The following is a 20,654-nucleotide window of genomic DNA, read 5'->3' on the forward strand; positions in this document are numbered from 1 at the left end:
TCTGGCTAGCATCCTTAATCTCTTACTCAGGCTAGCAGACATTCATCTTGTTTAGATACAGTTTGCAAGACATCGTTGCAAACATCATTGGGTTTTGTGACTAAATATTAGAATGGGAACAGAGAACACAGCCTTAATCTGATTATACTTAAATCCTATGTTCTCGCTTGGCTTTGTTATCCCTCTTGTACTAACAAAGGGACAAAGGACTACTCTGTTTACCCAAGAGATTTTGGGTAGTAAACAAAGATGTTAAATTCAACTTGCTAAAATTGGGGGTTTGTGGGGAGTTTAATGTTCCCAGCTGTTGCCCCCAACTCTTATCGTTTCTCTTTTCTATGTCACTGACTGGAAAGATGCTAGGAGTATTAAAATGATTTTCATTTTCTCTTCTTACTGTATTTACACTTTCTTCCTACATTTTTATATTATTTCTTTATACTCTTCTACTACAGTTTTATTTTCTGTTCCAGTAACACCTAAAGGAGTCATCCAAGGTCTGAACCTCATTTTATTAGATATATGCCTAGCCCTGGAAAGTTTACACCTGAAATAGTTGTGGCAGACAAGATTTGCAAGCACAGCCAAGAGATAAGTGGCATGTTCAGCCTCACCCGCTCATCCTGTAAGCAGATCTGAGCACAGGATGCAGATTTCCGTGCTGCTCATTCCGTTTCTTATCAACCCATACTCGTTCTTCAGCTTTCTTTCTTTATCCTGCCTCAGTGCCTCACTTTTTCTACTCTTCTGCTGCATTGCTCTATTTTTCATAGGATCATAGGATCATCCAGGTTGGAAGGTCCCTCAGGAGGTCTCTCTCAAAGCAGGGTCAGCCGTGAGATTAGACCAGGTTGCTCAGGGCTTGATCCAGCTGGGTCTTGAAAACTTCCAAGGACAGAGACAGTTAATTTGTTCCACTGCTTAAGTGTCCTCATGGTGAAAAAGTTTTTTCCTTGTATCTTCTCTTGTTTCAATTGTGAGCAACCTGGCTCCTGGATCCTTCCTTCCCAGGCGCAGGACTTTGCATGGGTCTTTGTTAAATTCCATAAGGTTCCTGTGGGCCAGTTCTGCCCACATGGCAGCTCTTTGCTGCGGAGCAGATTAAGGTAGATCTGTTCTATCCATTCTTGCAGTCAGTGAGCTAAGGAAGGCAGCAAAAATTCAGAAATATGGCTGCACCCAAATTCAGTGCAAGGAAGAGGATTCAGGACTCAGACACAACCAGTAAAGATGTGACCGAGGAGTCTGTCCCAAACAAAGCATGTTTTTCTCCAAAACTTCTCATACTTAGAGTGATAGATATGCCAATCCTCAAATTTTGGGGTGGCTATTGATCCCTGGCACGTCACTATATTTTCACACATAGAGCAAAATAAGTACTTTCAACACTGACTTATTTTAGCTCTCCGGTAAGTAAAACAGCAAGAAGGAACAACATTATGTTTCACAGCTGAGCAGGAGAGTTTGTTTTTTAAAGTATGCACATCCTCTGTAAGTGACTAAGGAGGATGTGACGAAAGAACAGATAAGCAGTAGTCAGGAAACCAGGCCTGTTTGGCCGCCTCTCTTGCACTGAGATAAGGGAAGTGTCACAGCAGATCTCTGGCATCCAGGTGAACTTCCCTTGGGCAAGGAGAATCTGTAATGCAACTGCAGCCAGTCTCGGAGCTGCCCTGAAACCCTGCAGCACCAGAGTGTTGTTTCTGATCCAAAAGTGTTAAGGCCTTATTTCACATGGAAAAAGTAGTAAATGTGCCGCAGCAACTCTTCGTGCAGGCAGAGAACTGAAGCTGCCCTTCTTTTGCTTTGCCTGGTCTCGTTTAGTCCTACCCTAAAATAAAACTAATGTTTCTGAAAAGAAATCTCACTTAAAATCTTTGGAATGCCTCTCTGATTTTTTTTCCAATACCTTAGTGCAGGACCTGTAGTGTGTCTGAGTAGTATTATCAGGAAGTGGTCCAGTGTTAGGAAAGGAGGAAGGGAATGGGAAAACGCAGATGGAAGAAGAATGGAAAAAGTGCACAGCCTATCACCATCCCCGAAAGAGCAGCAAGTTCACAGATACAGAGCATAGCTTCCAAGAGTCTGTTTTTCTGTGGTGTGCGGCTTTGGTGAGAAGTCATTAGAGTTCCTTATTACTCAGACATTTACTAAATAAATTAAGGGAATAAAGGGGTCTACTGCATACTTCAGTTCATTTCTCTGCTAGCATATAGCAGTACAGGTGTGATTTTTAATCGGTCCTTTATTTCAGTGAGCATTTATATAGCACTTAATTTCATCTCCAAGTGCTCAGAAAGCCTTCCTGGACCCTTCAGTTTCCCCCTGTACTGAGGAAGAGATTTCGTTTTATAAATTGGCCCTGAGACATGAGGCAGGCAGGATACGCCCAAGTCTGTGCTGCAGACAAGGCTGTGCTACAGTCAAACGCAAATGTTTTGTTTCTTACTTTAGTATATCTGAAAGCCCCGTCAAGGGGATTCTTTGGTGTTAGGCCTAGGATGCACGATAAAAATATATCTGTGTCTGCAAGATATGGTCTTCTAGAGACAAGCCAGGCAAGTAGGAAGAGGTAGAATTAGCCCAGTCTTACAAACAGGAAACCTAGTGATTTTTTTTGTCCAAGGCAGCACAAAAATCTGAGGCAGATTTCTGGGAAACTGGGAAAGGCACCAATAGTATCTAAACTCCACCTAGTAGTTTAGCTCATCCTGCATGCTCTTTTGCAAGGCCATCCTACTTTGCATGTCCTCTGTGGTAATGCTGTGTTAGTCCCTGCTGTGTAGCTGCTTTTTCTGATTGGGTGTACTTTGAGAAAAGTGCACATCCTCTGTGGATTAGCTCAGAATTGCCCAGCAAATCAGGCAATCCTAAGAGCCTTGGATTTGATTGAGGTGACTACATTCAAACTTCTGAATTTGCATGGTTTGGCATTTGTTCTGTGTACAGGATGGAAGCACACCCATCGCTTAAAGATGACTGGTTCGTAGCACAACTCACAGCGCTCTGAAAAGTTTATGTTTACTCTGAGTTCACCAACTCAATCGATGGAAACAGGGGCACTTCCAGAGCACAATCCAGCCCACCTTGGGACAGAAGTCTAAAGATAGGTTGGTTGAATTGGAGGTCTCTCAACCTCAGAGACAGCCCAAAAGAATAGCTTGGGCTATACTAGCTTGAACTAACTATGAGCTGCCAACAGTGGGGAAATTAGTCCCAGGCACAGTGTGCACAGCAAAGCCAAAGAAGTATTTCCACATCATTGCCTTTCCTAGAAGTTGTTACGCTGAATCTAGATTTCCAGCTGATGTAAAGCCAGATGATGTAAATTATCATGACACTGTGGACTCAAACCATCCAACAGAGTGGCCAAGAGTTTATAAGCTAATACTGGGTGTTCTTCTAGGTCAGCATAGTTTTGAGGAATTTTACTGAAATATTTTTGAAATTAAAAGGGAAAAGGCTCCTTGCTAGTTTAGGTTTCTTTAAAAAAAATCTCTAACCTAAAAGGTATTATAACCTGATACACACAGGAATAAATGTGTTGATGGAGAATAGTTGAAAATACCAGCTGCTACCAGCTATAGAAATCCTTCCAGCTCTTGTCACAGCTTCGTAATACTCTTTGTATTATTTGGAGGTGTGTGGCTTTTAAAATGAAGTTGAAGAGTTTGGAAGAAAGAGGACGTGGCTGTGAGACTGATTCAATCAGAAGTGTGGTTGTAGGAATAGAGGGATCAGTTAAGAAGAAACAGTAGAGTCTCTAATAGGAAAATAAACATTGTTAACCTTCTTACTTTTCATGGTTGAAGATGTTATAGCGTTCTACGACGTCTCAGTTTGTGTCCTGGATGGAGAAGGCAGCAGGTAGCCAGACTGCAGCATATCTGCAGGAAACAGAGCAGATTTGTCTACAGGCTGCAGGACAACTCCTTACTCTTACAAATCTAAACTGATTATTCAATGCTGGGATATTATTTCCACACATTAATGAATTTTTGGGGTCAGTGGGGAATATTGTGAGCATCTACTCTGAACTCTTGCAATGAAGGCCAAAAAAGTCCACCCAGTAACTCCTGTGTTAGGGCCAATAGGCTGTGATTGAGCAAGAGCCTGTCTTTGAGAAAGTTATCCCCTTGTTGCAGTGACTGATGCTGCAGAGGAAGAACTTCCTTTGAATAGACAAAATATTACCTGTCCTGTTGTGATGTTTACCCAGAGCTTAAAAATTGTGAGGGACAGGCGAAATGATCAGTGCAGCTGATGAAAAAACAGCTTCATTCTTCTCTGACGATTGTACCTTCAGCCAGTTTTCACAAAGCTGAAGCTCCAGCTGGCTGCATCCCTCTAGCTTCGATATTAGCTATTGTGCTTAATGCCACCCCAGAAACATATTGAGGCCTGGAGATGTATAGGTTTTAAGGAGGCAAGGATAAAATTCCCAGTATAAAGTGAAAAATAATAAACTAACTGTTGTGGCTACGAGGTGTGCCACGCAGAGCGACTCCAGAAGCCTAAGACATTTGAGCCTTTTTTTACATTTCAATTTATTCTTACTGTTTCACCGAATGCTGGTGAACCAGTAGCAAAAAGAGAGAGATTTCTAGTAGTGTTTTAGCTCTGTACATCAAGCTGTCCAAGGAAACCGGAGACAGATGCCTACTGTTTATTAAGCACCACTATGAAGTGATTCAATTCAGAGCAGCAATGTTCTGGTGTGGAGGACGGAGGGAGACATGAAATGTTTTCTTTCAATTTATTTGGTGGCAGGGGAACCTGGTAAAAACCAATTTATAAATTCTGTAGGTATCCAATCTATTTTTGTCATCTGGACAACTAAAAGCCGTAAATATAAAACAACACTGCTCCGACAGTGAGTTATACTTCCTTTGCCGTTATTCTGAGCAGTTGTGGAGCCCAGGAGCTTTGCTGACATGAGAGAGTTATGCAGGTTCCCCACATGAGTAGTGCAGCCATCCACCGTTACCACAAGGCATGCGATTTTTCTTTATTCCCTTTGGTTCAGTATATATAACAATTTTTTAAGCAGTCGTTTCAATGGAAAGAAATAGAAAAGGGCAAAGGACAGGAGAAGCATCCTTCTTGTCTTTAGATGAATTTCAACATATTCTGGAAGCGCGTGAGGTAAAAACTTTCACCTGGCATAACCTTTTATGGCTCCATTTATGACAGTATTTTAGCTTATGGCTGTCTCCATGTTCATTTTATGTGTACAGGACTCAGTCAAAGAGAAGGAAGGTAACTAGCTTGGGTTCTCTCAGGAAGCCTCATCTAGAGCTGGATGCGTTTCTTACAAGTGCTCTGACTAAAGGAGCTCGCTTCATTTCTCTTCACCCCGTGTTCAGTAACATAATGCAAACCGCATCGGTTGTTCGCTTTCTTTCTCCTCCAAGCAAAAAGAAGCCAAAGAGGAAAAAAACACTGTCCTAGTGGATCTGGGAGACAGACCACTGCTAAGCAGAAGGAATAGCTGCAACAACAAAATGCTGATTTCTGAGGCGCTTCAGTGCTCCCACCAGTATTTTACATTGATTATATGCCAAGTCATTATTTAGGCAAACTAGATAATCTGCATTGCATCTTCACAGGGGAGAGTCACACCCGCTCTGCGTTGCTCTGATGGAATAGAGAAACTTGGAAAGAATAAAAGAAAAAAAAGAGATGTTAGCCCCAGATATTGGCCAGCCGAGAAGCACGTATTTGAGCAGTGAGACTATGATAAGAGCCACCACGATGCACTCTAGACTGTGCAAGAGAGAAGAATTTAATTCGTTTTTCCTGCCTTCTCCAACAGATGTGATGATGATCCATGAGCGTATGGCCCTCATTCACAGGAGTTATTTTCCCCCAAAAGCTTTAATATAAACAGGCAAACAATTCCCTAGCCCCCATTTCTCTCATTTCTTAAATATATGTGTTTCCTCAAGAGGCAAGGGTAATAATCCTCTGAAACAGAGCTGCATGGAATTTAGTCCAGTCAAAACCAATCAGATCCTTCAGATTTGAGCTTTATGTGCTTCATTTAAGAGATCTGCTAATGAACATGAACTGAAACGCAGAGTGGTGTTAGTCACAGAGAATTCACTGACATTCATTCGCTTTGATTATGTTCTTTCTCTTCTCTGTTGGTGCCCACGTTATCTGACAAAAGGGTTTTTTTTTTTTACTTGTTTGGGGATTTTTTTTTAATCAAAGACATTATTGGCTTATTATTGCTTTGTGGAGGGAGACTGAATATTCAAAGCTGCTTCTATCCATAACATATATAATAGTTATTGAAGCTAACATCCCAGATACTAGGGAAGTGTGGGGACACGGAGAGCTTCACAGGTTGTTCTTGGGTCTGGAAATGTCCCCACACCCACACCAGCAGAGTCCATTGACCTCTGAGACCTGGTGAGAGGGCAGGCTTTTAGGTGGGCCTTGAGGTTGTAAAGGTGGGTTAATGTGTGGGTTAGACGTTTGAAGTTTACCCACAGAGGATGAAAAAGTTACTTCCTACTTTTTTTGCTGCATCCGGCCACCTGTTGAGACTTCACTTTCTTCGGAATTCATTCAGTAAAGTGATGTATTTGATGGTGACAGCCCTAAAGAGCATCACAGTAAAAGGGATTTTAACCCTTTCACAGCTACCGAATCTACAGAAGCAAAAAGCATGGTGTAGACATTCTTAGTTCTATCGTTAAGAAAATATTGACTTTAAATGCTCACTTTTCAGAAGATAATTTAGCTCTTTAAAGGAAAAGAAAGAAAGTGACCTTGTGATCAATGCACTAAAGTAGGGCTCAGGAGACAAGTTAAAAATCTAATTACTTCCACAGTTTTTATGACTGTGATTCATCTGATCTAACTTCAGCTACCTGTAAGTTAAGTGTTTAATCTAAGCTGGTTATTCAAGACTCTCTGTGAGAGAAAGAGAGACACACATTTCTAGTTCGTCCAACCTATGTTGGATGATAAATCTAAGATGCCTTATTACTTTCCTATGCTAGAAGGTGAAGCTCTGTCTCTTCCTGAGCCACATAGTTTCATGGATTCGACTCATCCATCTTCAGCATTACCTTGGCACAGTAGCAGTGATGACCTGAGCCTCAGCTCCCCCTCTGGGGCATCGTTTTTAGGGGTGTATATCATTCCTGGGGCACATCTACATGAGTAGTTAAAAAACATAAAAACATAGGCTAAAAAACATAGACTAAAACATAGAACTAAAACCAAACCACACTAGACCAAACATAGACTGAAAGTCTGCAGCAAAATGCATAATAATTATGTTTTGTATTTTGTTAATCCTTCTTTTTTTTTTGTAAACTTCAAACCTTTAAATTGTGTTCATACAGTGCCCTAAAGCCATAATGGCAAAATAGTGTTTCACTTAGAAATGCTAATTCAAATTTCACTTAGCAGACTTGAGCCCCGAGCAAAAAGCAGTTGTACGACAAAATTGCTGTGAATAACTTTTTTTTCCAACGGCAGCATTGAAGGAATGGCAATATCTCAATAGCTTAGTGAGAAGATCAAGATGGGTTGCTAGGTTGATTGACAAAACTTTGAGAAAGTTCCTGATCTCATACTTACCATTTGTGTATTACATTTGGAAGTAATAACACAGTGCTAAATATTGTCATCTGATCTTTAGAGCTGAACACTCATCCACACTATGCATGAAAAATCATTTTAGTAATTCCCTGATAGTTGGTCTGATTTTCTTTTTTTTTTTTTCCTTGCAAGGAGCCCTATTTTTGCACTCAGCATTATTATAAGCTATTTTGTGATCAGATAAAATAAGCAAAATATGACCTTAAGTTTGCCTTTCTTTTTTTTCTGTTTTAGTGGCTGCATCAACTGCTAATTCCACGGCTGGTGCAGCCATGAATTCTTTGACTTCTCTGGGTACTCTCCAAGGATTGGCTGGAGCCACTGTTGGACTGAATAATATTAATGCACTAGCAGGTACCGTAAACAGTGAGTATTTATTGCTGTGGTGGACAGCCTTCCCCAATTATCATGCCATAAAAAAAATATCAATTGTAAAGATATGATTATTTTTAATCTATGTGAAAAATAAGGGGGTCAAGTTGATCTAGTTCCATTCGTGGTGCATATGCAGTTCTGGAGCCTTTAAGTTTCACATGGCTTGCGCTGCAAAGTGAAGTCTCTTTGGTCCCTGCAAAAAGACTCCTTTTCTTGCAGGGTAAATGAAAGGTAAAAGGAAAGTTACTTGGGATTCTGGTTATTTAGGCTACAGGAGAGGCTCCTTTTCCATTTGGGGAGTCTGAGAACAGCTGTATCACCTCAACATACAAAGCACTTTCAGAAATGCATTGGTAATAGATGCATGTTTGCCACGGAAGCAGTCCCTTTACTATGTCTTTGAATTATCAAATTGACTTAAGAGAAACATACCTACTTTAAAAGTAAAGGCAGCTCTTTGGATTTTAATTGGCAAGTGTGAAAGAATGGTGAAATCAGTCACCTGTAATACCAGAGCACAGGCATCTCTCCTATGACATCCTAAGCAAAACCTGACATCTCCAGCTAAGTAGATGGTGGCAGTTGTGAGAGCATTCTCCCTTGTTCTTAACCTTGGTCAAGATTTTCCTGAAGAATAATGATCCTTTTTATTCCGTTTCTGTTATGACGACTTCACCTTTGCCTGCAATGGAAGAGATTTTTCCAGCTGCATTTTCCCCCTCCCTTTTTTTTAGCCGCTGTTGTTCCTTGCATTTCCTTCTGCAATGCAAGGAATCTCCTTGGTCATTGCCAGTCCGTGAGCCATCATAATGTACTCCCAGGAATGGATGTCCTCCTCAGTATCACTTGCTCACTCTGATTCTCTGCATGATGTCCTTTTTGTCAGCGTGATTTGGCTGCTCACCAGTCCTTTTGTTCTGTGATCTCTGGTTGTCATTGTTGGGAGTGGGGAAGGAAGGGGGTTAATGGATGTCCGTGTAGCAATGATGAGTGATTGCATGGGGCCTTGTGTAAAACAAGTCTTGCTTCTGGCAAGGACGTGTGTCTTTCACACAAACAACCTCATAGTAAATATGGCTCAAGAAGAGTTTAAGAGCAGTAAGTACATTAGGTCCCCAAATGGCCAATGATAAGTTCTTTTCTTATGCTTACATATTATTAAAGCAAGCCACTGAAAATGGCATGCAGGAAAAGCTAATTATCCACTCTCATGAGCATTCTCAGTGATATACCCTATCATGTGTAAGAAATCATTAAATATATTTTCCCTGATAAACAGTCTTGTTTTATAAACCATGCTTTCCATAGCAAGAGCAAAGTGTGGCATGCCACTCCTTCCCACAAGTGCTAAGCACCCAAGCACCTTGGAGCACTCCAAGATAATGCCACTTCATCAAGACTGACCAGGAAAAAGTCACCATGAGCTCCTCATTTGGTGTTAGAATCCTTCTGTTACACTCCTTTTAGTGCTTCTTGCTAGGTTACAGGCAAAGAGTTCAGATTTTCCAAAGTATTTTCAGGTGACGTGTGTGCAAACTTATCTGCATGTGCCATTTGAAGTATTAGTGATGTATTCACGATCTAGGACCGAATTCTGGCTTGTTTTAGGCCGCGGTGACTTCCATGGACTTGTACCAGCAGTGGTTTTGGTCTCAAATCTTGTTCATGAAGTTTTCATGGACACAGAGGGTGTATATGCCTAAAATATCTGTATGTAAGATACATACTTACAAAACGTATGTGGATATGTCTGGTTATATTTACATATGTATATCCATATATGAGAGAGGTCTAAAGCAGGGAAACTGCTTCCTCATATGCTGGTTGTGGCATCTGTTTCTCCTAAAGGGTGACACTGATTATCAATTTCAGGCACTTGTGATGCTAATGATAGCAAAACATTGTCCAAATTATAAAAAGAAACTTCCCCTCTCTATTTTAATGATATGCCGGTCACCAGGCATGAGCTTAGTGACCGTTTCTGATCCAGCTGTTTACACCCAGACCTCTCTAGGAGCTTGCATTCGGCAAATCTCGTATGCAAAGAGTCTGCTCTTTCAGAGTACACTGCGGCCGCAAGCACTCCAGCAAGAGCTCTATTTTATCATGAAGGTTACTGAAGTAATTGTGAAGCAAAGTTGGAATTTAGTGACGTGCTTTTAGCTATAGAAAGCAGCATAACTTCAGATGCCTGGAGGCCTCAAAGAAAGTGGAGGATGGTAAGTTTAGCCGTCTCCAAGAGTTAGGCAACAGTTGCACATACATTTGGGGATTCACAGTTTTGTGACGGCCCAGTGCTCTCTCAGTTGTGCTTGAAGCGTCTGAAACCTTAAATGACAGAACATTAGACTCTCCTTTGGGGAAATAAATTTAAATAACATAACTAACAAAAAGAAATATGAATAACGAGGGAAAATGAATAAAGAGGAAGGAAGAGGTTCTTTGCAATTAAGAGAGAAGACCGTGGATTCGGGATGTTGAACAGCTATGGCAAAATACTTGTATGTGACCTCCAGGCAGCCACTTACTGTTTCTGCCCCCATGTTTGCATCTGTAAAACAGAGATAAAAGTGTGACAGATTTGAAAGTGCTTGGAAAGCACTTTGGGAGACCTTTGCACTTGCTAAGCATTGTCACTTCTGTATTACTTAGAATAACACAGAAAAGTTAGAAGGCCACAGATGAGAGCCTCAGATAGAAAAGTTATTCCCTAGAAGTGAGAAAGGGACCAAAGTTCAATAAGGCTGAGATAATACAGAGGCAGTAGAGAGGTGTAAGTGCAGCTGGCCCTTGAAGATTTCATAAAAAAGTACAAATACAAAAAGGCAGAATAAAGCCAATGCCGAGGCCTTGCCGCAGAGCTGTTTTGCTGAGAAGAGAGAGAGGCACCACGTGTGCACGGCGGCAGCAGTAGCAGTGCCCTTGCGGATGCAGAGCAGTGAGCCTGGGCTGTCTCTTGGCTGAGCTGAAATCATTTGGCGGATAGGAGCTATTGATTCGAGATGAAAGCACCCACAGCAACACAAAACATGTTTATCTGATAGGCCGATGACTCACAAAAGAAAGCGTGTTATCCTAATACTTCCTCTATTATCAAGTTATTTCAACATTATAATAAAGGGAGAGATGCAAGTGTTTTATCGAGAGCTTTTACTTTAACCAGTGTTGTGTGCACGTCCATGCAAGCAATGGCACAAACCTCAATACAGAAACATCAGAGTGGATTAAGGTAGGGCTCAATATCGAATTACTGCATTAGCACCGTTATTAGCTTGAATCTTCATTTTCAAAATGTCCTACCTTTTAGACATGAGCTGCTTCACAAGCTGTATATTGGTTTCTCAAATTTTGTTTTAAATCTGGAAACGTTATGCAATGATTAGGGCTCTCTCGTGCTCTGATGGAGGTTCATGTTCAAGGCAGTATCTCCTTTCGGGAAACAGCAGTGTTGTTAAGTAGGGTGGGGGGAAAGGAGAAATCTTCAAAGTGCAAGACATTTTATTAAGCAAAGGCTAAGAATATCACATCTCTGTCAAGTGTTTAGTCACACAAATTATAGCAATACCAAAAGGTATAATTTATGCGGTACGGTCCTCTTAATTGGCGCAGACTCGGGTGGAACCAGAAAGGTGCCACTTGAGCAATTGTCCTGATTATCAGAGACTCATAGGAATGTGCTTTTCAAATCTACGTAAGAGATGGAAGAAAACTAGTAGGTCAGCATCTTTATCCTCCTCTGTCAACACAGGCTAATTCCCTGTGGTATAATTTCTTGCTCCAAATTACTATTGTGAAAAGGTTTATGCCACTTTCCTTGAAGAAGATTGTTTCCCAGTCTAATAGATTTCATTGTTAATTCACTATGGACTGTCCTCTGCTAAATTTCCTCACTTTCTTCCAATTTACATATAAGCTTTATTATTGCTCCGAAATTAATCCCTCTCTTTCTTTTTAATATTGATAGCCTTTGACTCCTTAATACTTGATAGCCTTTGGCTCCACCAGCCACCTCTTTACCCATCGTTTTGCCAACATGAAGGCTACACTTCATACGCAGTATCTAAGAAATGGTCACTGGTGGTTCTGGATGCCCCATTTTTCTGGAAACTGATTTATGGTACCTTCAGGGGCCTGATTAAGCCCTCTTAAGCTGTTTGTGAGCTGTTCAACCGAAAATGGGGGAGCACGGGATGGCAGAAAATCAGGCTTAGTTCTCAGAGCCACTGGGCGCTGATCACTCCTGTGCCATTAGTCAGAGTTGTAGGTGATAAGCAGGTCTCTGACGTCTGACACCCTTTCACTGCCAAAGGAACTGTCCACAGAAAATTCACTTTTTATGGAGATTCTGAAAAAATAACTATTAACATTTTTCACTTTAATGTGGCTTGCTTAGGAGCCACACTAAGGAGTCAAAGCAACAGAGAGAGGCTGTAGCTCAGGAGTTTGTCAGCCGTTGCAAAACTTCCTTTGCAGGCCTCGGCACCGACATGTGCGAGGGATGCCTTTTTGTGCCCAAATAATGACCTAGTCTGAAATTCCTTCTTTGGCAGTCATCCCCGTTAAAATAAAGTGTTATTTTTCGGGAGGGAGAATTACTTTAAATAAAAAAATTAAGTAGCTCTGCTTGCAGCGAGGAGGAACACGTTGCTAGTACCAAAATACTTCTGCTTCTTCGTGGAAAGGCACCTGGTTGGATGGCAGCACTGCCAGTCGCTCCAAACATGCTGCCGTTCACCTGTTCCCCCCTCGCTGGTGTAACCGGAGGAGGAGGGTGGAACCACTGGACACTGCAGTCTAGCTTCCTACCACATACCTAAGGGACAAAACCCATAATTTTATTGAGGGCTGTTCCCAAATGCAGTCAATGCAATAAATCACGGTTCTCCACCAACTTTGCACAGGCTGCTAACCCTTCCGTTATGGTGCAGTGAAGCTCTGTTGCTAAAGACCTTAGCCAAAATGGCCAATGCCTGTTTTTTTTCCTGGGGAACTGCTCTTCCCCGTGGCCTTGCTCGCAGAGGTATGAGTCAAGTGGAGTCTGTTCCCCCAATTTCAGGTACCCTCAGCACCGTGTAGGCAGGAGCCCAAGACCTGGGCAAAGAGGATTTTGGATAGCAGCAAGCTGCAGGACTTGCCAGGAGCAGGCTGCATGCGAATGGGCTTGTCCAACCGTTGTGCACAAGCGGCCCTCGCACCAAAGTCGTGTCTCTCCATTCTCGGTGCCATTCAGTGAAGTGCTCGCCTGCATGCGTGGCCGTCGGCGGCGTCGCGTGAAAGCGGCGACTTTCGGAAAGCACTAATGAACAAGTGCAATTTCTTTTCTCTATTGTTGGGTTTTTTGTAAAGTTGCTCAAATGCTCTCAGGTATGGCGGCCCTGAACGGCGGACTCGGCGCCACCGGCTTGACGAACGGCACGGCCGGCACCATGGACGCGCTCACCCAGGCCTACTCAGGAATCCAGCAGTACGCGGCCGCCGCGCTGCCCACCTTGTACAGCCAGAGCTTGCTACAGCAGCAGAGCGCGGCCGGCAGCCAGAAGGAAGGTAAGCATCCTCCGGGCCAAGCATCGAGCCTCTCAGCCGAGGATTGCCGCCCCGCGGCCTCGGCAGACAATAAACTACCTTCAGCCAAGCGCAAGCAGTGTCTTGGGTTTCTTTCTTCACGGAGAAGATGGTCCTTAGTGAAGGACCTCACTTAGCCTTGTCTTTGATTCCTAACTTCTCTCCCACCCTGTTTTAACCCCTAATTTCATTCACTTTTTTGTGCTCAAGATGTATTTTACTGCCCCATCTTTGTCATATAAAAGTGGCTGCTGCTTGTAAAAAGGCGCTGGGAACAAAAATCAGCCCTTTATAGGATATGTACGGTGGGTGGCCCTCTCGCGCACTCGCTTTCTGCTTTCTGCTTTCCGCGATAATGGAGTTAATCTGATTAGGTTTAAGTTTTTGAGTTAATGACAAGATCCGTTCTGGCTTTGAGTGATTCTTTGCTTAATTGTGGGTCTTGCGGGGAAGTGAGTAAATGATTGATTGCCCCTCTGCCTGTGCCAGTGGAGCAAAATAAACTGTAGGAAGTTACCGCGAAGAATAAATGAATGCTAATTACAAAATGTTTAGTAAAAGGAGGTTACCCTTTCTGTCTCTTTCTGTCTCCCTGCCCGTTTCCCCAGCGTTTGGGAGGTTTGTCTCTGCTTTCATCGCTTTCTCTTCTCCCTTCCGAAATGCCAGCTAATTCTAGGAGGACTGGAGAATATTGCAGACTTTCTAAGACTGCATCGATGTTGTCGTTACTGTTCTCGCCGGGATAAGCTTTGGAAGTAAACCTAGTATAATATCCTCATGGGAAATATTTTCATCCTCTTTTAAAGTAATATCTTGCGCTGTTATGGGATGTGGTGTTTCCTAGGAAGGCAAAGCTGGCATTCCCCCAACTGGCTGTTACATATATAAGGACGCCGTGGTGTTAAAATGTATATTTTCTCTAAATTCTTCACCTGATTTTCTGCTAACAGCTTGGACTATTTAAGCTGAAAGGATTTTTTAATCAAAATATTTTCTCCTTATTTTTGTGCTCTGTTTTTCTCTTTACTTCACTCATTTTGTTCAGTAAAGACAGACTATTTGACACCAAAAATAAATTGTTTTTAGTGTCATTGTAAGACATAGAGCAGAGAACAGTTTGATTTTTTCTGTTCAATTTCTTTCAATTTATGAACATTCATATTAAGGGTAGATTGAATTTTTTAGCATTATGAACTGGCAGCGTCCCTTTTAGAATAGCCTTTTTTGTCATATCTTGTTTCTCTTGGTGAAGTTAAAATGAATACATTTCATCATTAAATACTGATAGCCATGTTTCGTCTCTTAACTTATGATTTCTGATGGACTGGTAAAGAGTCCAGAGTGTTCGAGGATAACCAGTGAAAAGCAGTACAGAAATATTTAATACTGAAGCACAATGAACTGTCTCATGCATATACTGTAAACTATTGTTTCGTAAGTTTTGCTTACCATCTGAAGAAATATCTTCCGGAAAGGATAGTTTATTTACAATAAGAAGAAATTTTGTTTAATTTCCAGGTGGCAATTTTTTTCCTCTTTTTCCCCCCTTTTTTAAAATTTCCTCTTAAACCTGGTTCTTCTCTATGAGCAGAGTGAGGCTTTGGGAAACTGTTGCAGAAGGTATTCCTTAAATCTGGCACATACTTTCCTCTTCCTCCCTAGAAAACCAAGGACGTCTGAGGCACACTTGGGCTTTGTAATGCATTAAGCAAGGCAATACTTCCACAGGTTACTCTAGATCTGTTTGCCCCAGAAGCGTTCGACCCCTTTGTGTCCCACTTCTGCTCCTCGTCCCTCGGTGGGAAGGCCACGTGTCCATAGCAGAACGCTTTCTTTTGGGTGTCTGCTGGTCATTTCCAGTGTGTTATGGTAAAGGAGAAGCTGAGCTGCAGCTGGGGGGAAAATACCCATTTTTATTGCTGGGGCGAGTGTTTAAAAAGATAAACCAACAGCAGCAACAATGCATATTGCAAACTCAGGCCGTAAGAAAAAATATTCAAAACAAAATAAGATGCTTTGACTTGCATCTCTCTTTGCAAATGCAAGTTTCACTCAAGCCACTTTCATTTCAACCCAGCTGCTATTTTTGACCTTTTTTTTTTTTTTTTTTTAAGTATTTTACAAAGTTTCTTCCAGGGAATAGAGAGAGCTTTCTAGGGAAAATCTTTTATAAAAAATGGGCATTATGAAATGAATGGCAACCAATTTGAGTATCTTTCTCTCTCTGACTCCACTGACTTCCAGCTGGAAAGGTTTGTTTTGTATTAGCCTTTTCCCTCCTGTCGCCGCTAGTGTCCTGCCCCTCGAGTTTCAGTCTCTGATATTCAAATCCGACCTCAGCTCATTGCATTTCCTTACATTCCCACAGCTGGAATTAAACCCACCAACCCCTGAGGATGTGTAAGGCAGTTTGTGGGGTGTTGTGAGAGGGTAATATATTGTATACCTGCTTTCTAACCCTAATTATACCAAAAGACACTCATGCAAATTGAAGAGAGAGGCTGCAGTTTAACTTCTTTTGCAGTAGATATAGCAAGTAAACACTTTTCGAGATAGGATGCTCTTAAGGATGCATTTCAGCTCTGTTCTTTTGATGATCCACTTAACTTTTATTCCTTCAAAGTTGCGAATTTGAATGCTTTCTGACCATCACCTTCAGTAAGTATTATGGAAAAAATAGATTAAATATAGCTTTTGTAACAGCTGTTTTCATATTTTGTTTGTTTTCCTAAAGGTCCAGAAGGGGCAAACCTCTTTATTTACCACCTCCCCCAGGAGTTTGGAGACCAGGACATTCTGCAGATGTTCATGCCTTTTGGAAATGTTATCTCTGCTAAAGTCTTCATTGACAAACAGACCAATCTGAGCAAGTGCTTTGGTATGTCAGATTTAATAAATCAAATAGTAAAAACCACATGCATTGCGCTGAGAAGGGGCCGGGCAGGAAAATTAATGACAATGTGAGAAATGTCATTCTGGAATCTCATTCCCGATGTAATGGACTTGTAATCCTCAAATGAACGGAAGGATGCACAGGCAAACTAGTTCTAACAAAAAACTGGATATGAAAAAACAATAATAATCTTCCAGTCTGACATCTCGCATGAATGTGTCAAGTACATGAAACTAATTACACCCTATGTGGGGGAATGTCATTTAGTATACTATTAAGCTGCCTTATTATGGGTACCTAATTATTCTCCATTGTATAGCTGAGCCACTTTAAAATGTTCTGTGTTTAACCCATTGCTCCTACGTTACAGGAATTTCTTTCTTCTCAATCAAGTACAAGATTGTGCAATCAGTGTTTGAATGGGGTGTACATGTAGTTCACAACACTTTATAGGCAATTGGTGTCTAGATCTGCAGCTACAACAGTTGCAGGAGGGTCCAGTGTATCATGAAAGGCAGCACTTTGCTTACCTTAGGGCAGGGATGAAGGCAGCCTCACACAGTCAGTGCCAGGTTTCCCAGAGGATGCTTGGAGCTGCTGGGAAATTAGATCGTAAAGGATGAGAGTATGATATGTTGGTATAAAAGGAGCTCTAGGGTTAGTTAGATGGAGTGAAGTCCTCTGAATAACATAGATTACCTTGCATCTCATTACTTTTTCTAAATCTAGGTTTCATTAAAATGTGTCTGTCTGAGGGCTTGTCTACACAAGGGCCATTCAGGAAGAACTATTGTGCTTTAACCTCTTTTGAAATGGTTTGAATTTATCTAGACAGACAGGGCCCCATAATCATTGATATATTTCACTCGAAGACAAGCCCTGAGTTCTTTTGGAACGTTAACTAGGTTTAGAGAAAGGACGCGACATTATTTTTGCATGTTTGCATATTCTTCCAGGCCCTTTTTGAAGATTTCCATCTGCTGAGGCTTTACAAAAATTGTTCATATCTAAACTAATACAGTCTCATATGTTTCTGCAATGGGTTAAACGCTCCCGGGGCTGTAGCAAAGCTGAAAAGTGAAATTGGAATGGGATCCCCACTGGTGTGCAGCCAGTTCAGTCTGTATGCTGGGATGAGAAAATGGTTGTTGAGGTCTCCATGAAGCTTGACGAAATGTCAAATCAAGCTATGGTTATGACGTTTGGTGCATTTTAATTAATCATGAAAGAATGTAGGTGAATTTGGGCAGGGGGCTCAATGCATCAGCGCACTTCCCACACTTGCTTTTTGTGGATTTCCTTGTACTCTTTTGATTACCTACCTGCCTATATATTTGTCTGGATTTATGGGTCAGAATTGTTTAACCTAGAATGAGTCCTTGAGTTTTACTTGGGGGAACATGAGGGAGGGGGGTAATACCCAACGGATGGAGGAGTCCTCTGCCTTTTTGGCATTAGTCAGGTTTCACTAATATTTAAATTTCTCATTCTTCCTCCTCAGATTTCTGCCACCAGTGAGAGAGTTCAGCTTTAAAAACAAAAAGTACTGCGGTGGCAGAGGAAGTTGAGATTTTCTGATTCAGTAGGTGACCACCTGTGTGATACCAGGCAAAGCCACAATGAATCCTGCTAGTTTAGCATACTATATCTATGTATGTACCTTCTCGGCTTTATTAGCAGGAATGGTCTATTTGTTGTTTTGGCCCCATATTTGTGTTGGTCTCATGAGGATGACAGCCATTTTACCCCTGGAGCTCTGGTTGATTTAGCAGTCAAAGGATTTCACTTTTTAAGCTTCTCTATTGCCTTTCATAAATCCTGGAATAACAGAAGTGAGAGAGTGTAAAAGTGAGGCGGGGGGGGGGGGGGGGGGGGAGACCCGATGTCATCAATGCATAAGTGCCGTCTGCTTCCTAGAAAAGGGCTACTCAAATGATTACAAATATTTATCCCGGTTATAGAGGTACCTAGAGATTTAAAGCAAAGATCAGGCTTATCTTGACAGGATATCATCATGACAGGTTCTTTGAAAATTGATAAACGTCATCGCTTCCACATGTAACCTATAGTTTAAATTTCAGGCAAGAAATGATGAATGGATACCATCAGAAAAAGAGAAATAAAAGCGAGAATGCCAGATTCCTCCCTAAGTTTTATAAATGAAGGTTCTCAATAAGGGACAAGATGAAAGTGTAACAGGCTAAGGTACAGTGTTGTGCGTGTAGCCACAAACTGAGAATCGGAATAACACCTAGGTGAGAAAGGCCCACACCATTGATGCAGCATAGCGGGTGTACATTTGAATTTGTGGCTGAGTCAAGGAAACTAATACAGAGACATAGAATGAGGTGGCTTATGTCTGTCCGCTGGAAGGTAAGCTGAGCCTAGGCTAATTATTCCTCTGTCATTAGTGGAGGTATCTAAATTGCTAAGGTGAGTGGAACACCATATATATGGTGAGTGGAAACGCCAGTTCTAAATGTGCCCACTTCTTTTCATTGTCTGGAGGTAGACACAGGAGTGCAGTCTTGAGACAGTGATTAAAGTCATGTTAATAGGCAAGATCTCCTAGAAGAAAGTAGGGGAGGAGAAAGGAGGAGAGTGAAGAAGCTCTTGAGGTTATGGCAATCATAGTAGAAGGAAATGATCAAGGGAAGAAAGCGAGGAAGTGACAAGAGTGACCAAAACGAAGGAAGGTATGAAAGAACACTTCTTATACCTTAAGGAGGCTATGAAGAATCAACCACAGAAGAAGAGAGAGAGCACATTGGTTTTGGCAGGGAGAAAGCCTACGAAGGTTTGAGTGAGAGGTGTTTTTGAGTGGAAGGAGCAGAAGTTCGGTTGAATTGCCAGAGAAGACTCTTAGGTAAATAGTTTGGTGAAGCTGATGTAAGGTGAACAATAGGTCTATGGAAGAAGGAGAGCAGCCAGGGGACCGAATGAGTGGATAGGGTTTTTTTCTTTACAATGGGGAGAGCATATCATCCTGACACTGAAGATGGAAGAGGGCAGCCGTGAGAGATATGCTTATAAAAGAATACCCGTAGAAGAATAGGTAAGAATGACAGTAAAAAGAGGTTAAGAGTCAGAAAAGGATGCAGACACTAAGCACAGATGAGAAAGTTAGTAGAAGAGAGGAGCTGAGAAGCATGTGTCAGTGCTGAAGACAAAGCGTGTGGGATCCGTGGTGTAACAGAGGGAAGGGATATGTGTTAAGGCAAATTCAAGTGGAAAGACTGGGGAGCATTTCAAAGCAGATGCATAATAGCGGGCTGGAATAGAGTAGTAATTAGCTAGAGCAGAGGCAGAGCAGCAGTTAGGAGAGCTTTACAATTACGAGTGGGAGGCCCAGATATGAAAATGAATTTTGAGCTTCCCAGAATCAGGGAGATTTGAGTCCATTATGAACAGAGCATTTTTAGTCTCCAGGGGAAAAGGAAGATGAGCCTGGCCAGCCATTCTGCATTACCCGAGCAAGCGTTATCCCCCTAGTCAGTGCTTAGGACTGAGGAGCAGAAAATCTGGAGCTCTCGTCAAACCCTGCGGTTGTCTTTATGATGTTGCTTAATTTCGATGCTTGCACACCCCTTTGGGGAGCAAGAGGCTGAATTAATTAACATTTAATGTACCTTGAGATCTTGAACTGGAAGGAGCTGGAGAAATACAAAATATTAATCTTTCAACTGTCCTAGGCTAGGCCCGAGGAGATGAGTGTTTCATACCACACAGGACCAGCGTACGGGAACTTGCGTTTGGAGGTGCAAAAGGCACGTAGGCGTCCAAGTTCGGGTTTTGTGTCTTTAACCAGGCTTTCTGTTCCAGCTTCCCATCTCCAGACTGGCCTAATAGTACTTCCTAAGAGGAAGTACTGGGAGGTATGTAAATGTTATGGTGATAAGTGTTACCGTAATAAGTATCTTCAGCACCGAAGGTAGGTAGATAAATAACAGATTGGGAAACTGCATTGCACCAAAGCTGGCCACCTGCATCTCAGCTAGGGAAGGAATATTGTATAAAGGTAAAGGGGAAGGAAGGAGAAGGGGAGAGGAAAGGAGTAGGAGTTACAATCAGAGCAATAATTGCAAGTGAGGTAAATGTGTCAAATAGCTAACAGTAATAAAATCCAAACAAAAAGCCCTCTGAAATTTGCTCTAACCTATGGTTCGCTTTCTCTCCCGCCCCCGTCTGTGTCTCGTAGGTTTTG

The 20,654-nt window shown here is 41.9% G+C and overlaps 1 protein-coding gene across 50 annotated transcripts in view; it reads left to right on the forward strand.

Moving 5' to 3' along the window:
- Positions 1-20,654, forward strand: part of CELF2 (CUGBP Elav-like family member 2) — a 354,164-nt gene that overhangs the window by 326,358 nt on the left and 7,152 nt on the right. For 25 of the 50 annotated variants that reach the window (XM_068909672.1, XM_068907720.1, XM_068908321.1 and 22 more), the window contains 4 exons: positions 7,855-7,974; positions 13,342-13,539; positions 16,292-16,435; positions 20,649-20,654. The exon at positions 20,649-20,654 is cut by the window's right edge and continues 166 nt beyond it. In XM_068909672.1, the coding sequence (XP_068765773.1) occupies positions 7,855-7,974; positions 13,342-13,539; positions 16,292-16,435; positions 20,649-20,654 (468 nt within the window). Of the gene's footprint in view, positions 1-7,854; positions 7,987-13,341; positions 13,540-16,291; positions 16,436-20,648 lie in introns of all 50 variants that reach the window. The other 25 variants (XM_068908455.1, XM_068907414.1, XM_068910229.1 and 22 more) reach the window with 3 other exon arrangements.

Source organism: Struthio camelus, chromosome 1, assembly GCF_040807025.1.
Source record: "Struthio camelus isolate bStrCam1 chromosome 1, bStrCam1.hap1, whole genome shotgun sequence".
NCBI classification, from domain to species: Eukaryota; Metazoa; Chordata; class Aves; order Struthioniformes; family Struthionidae; genus Struthio; species Struthio camelus.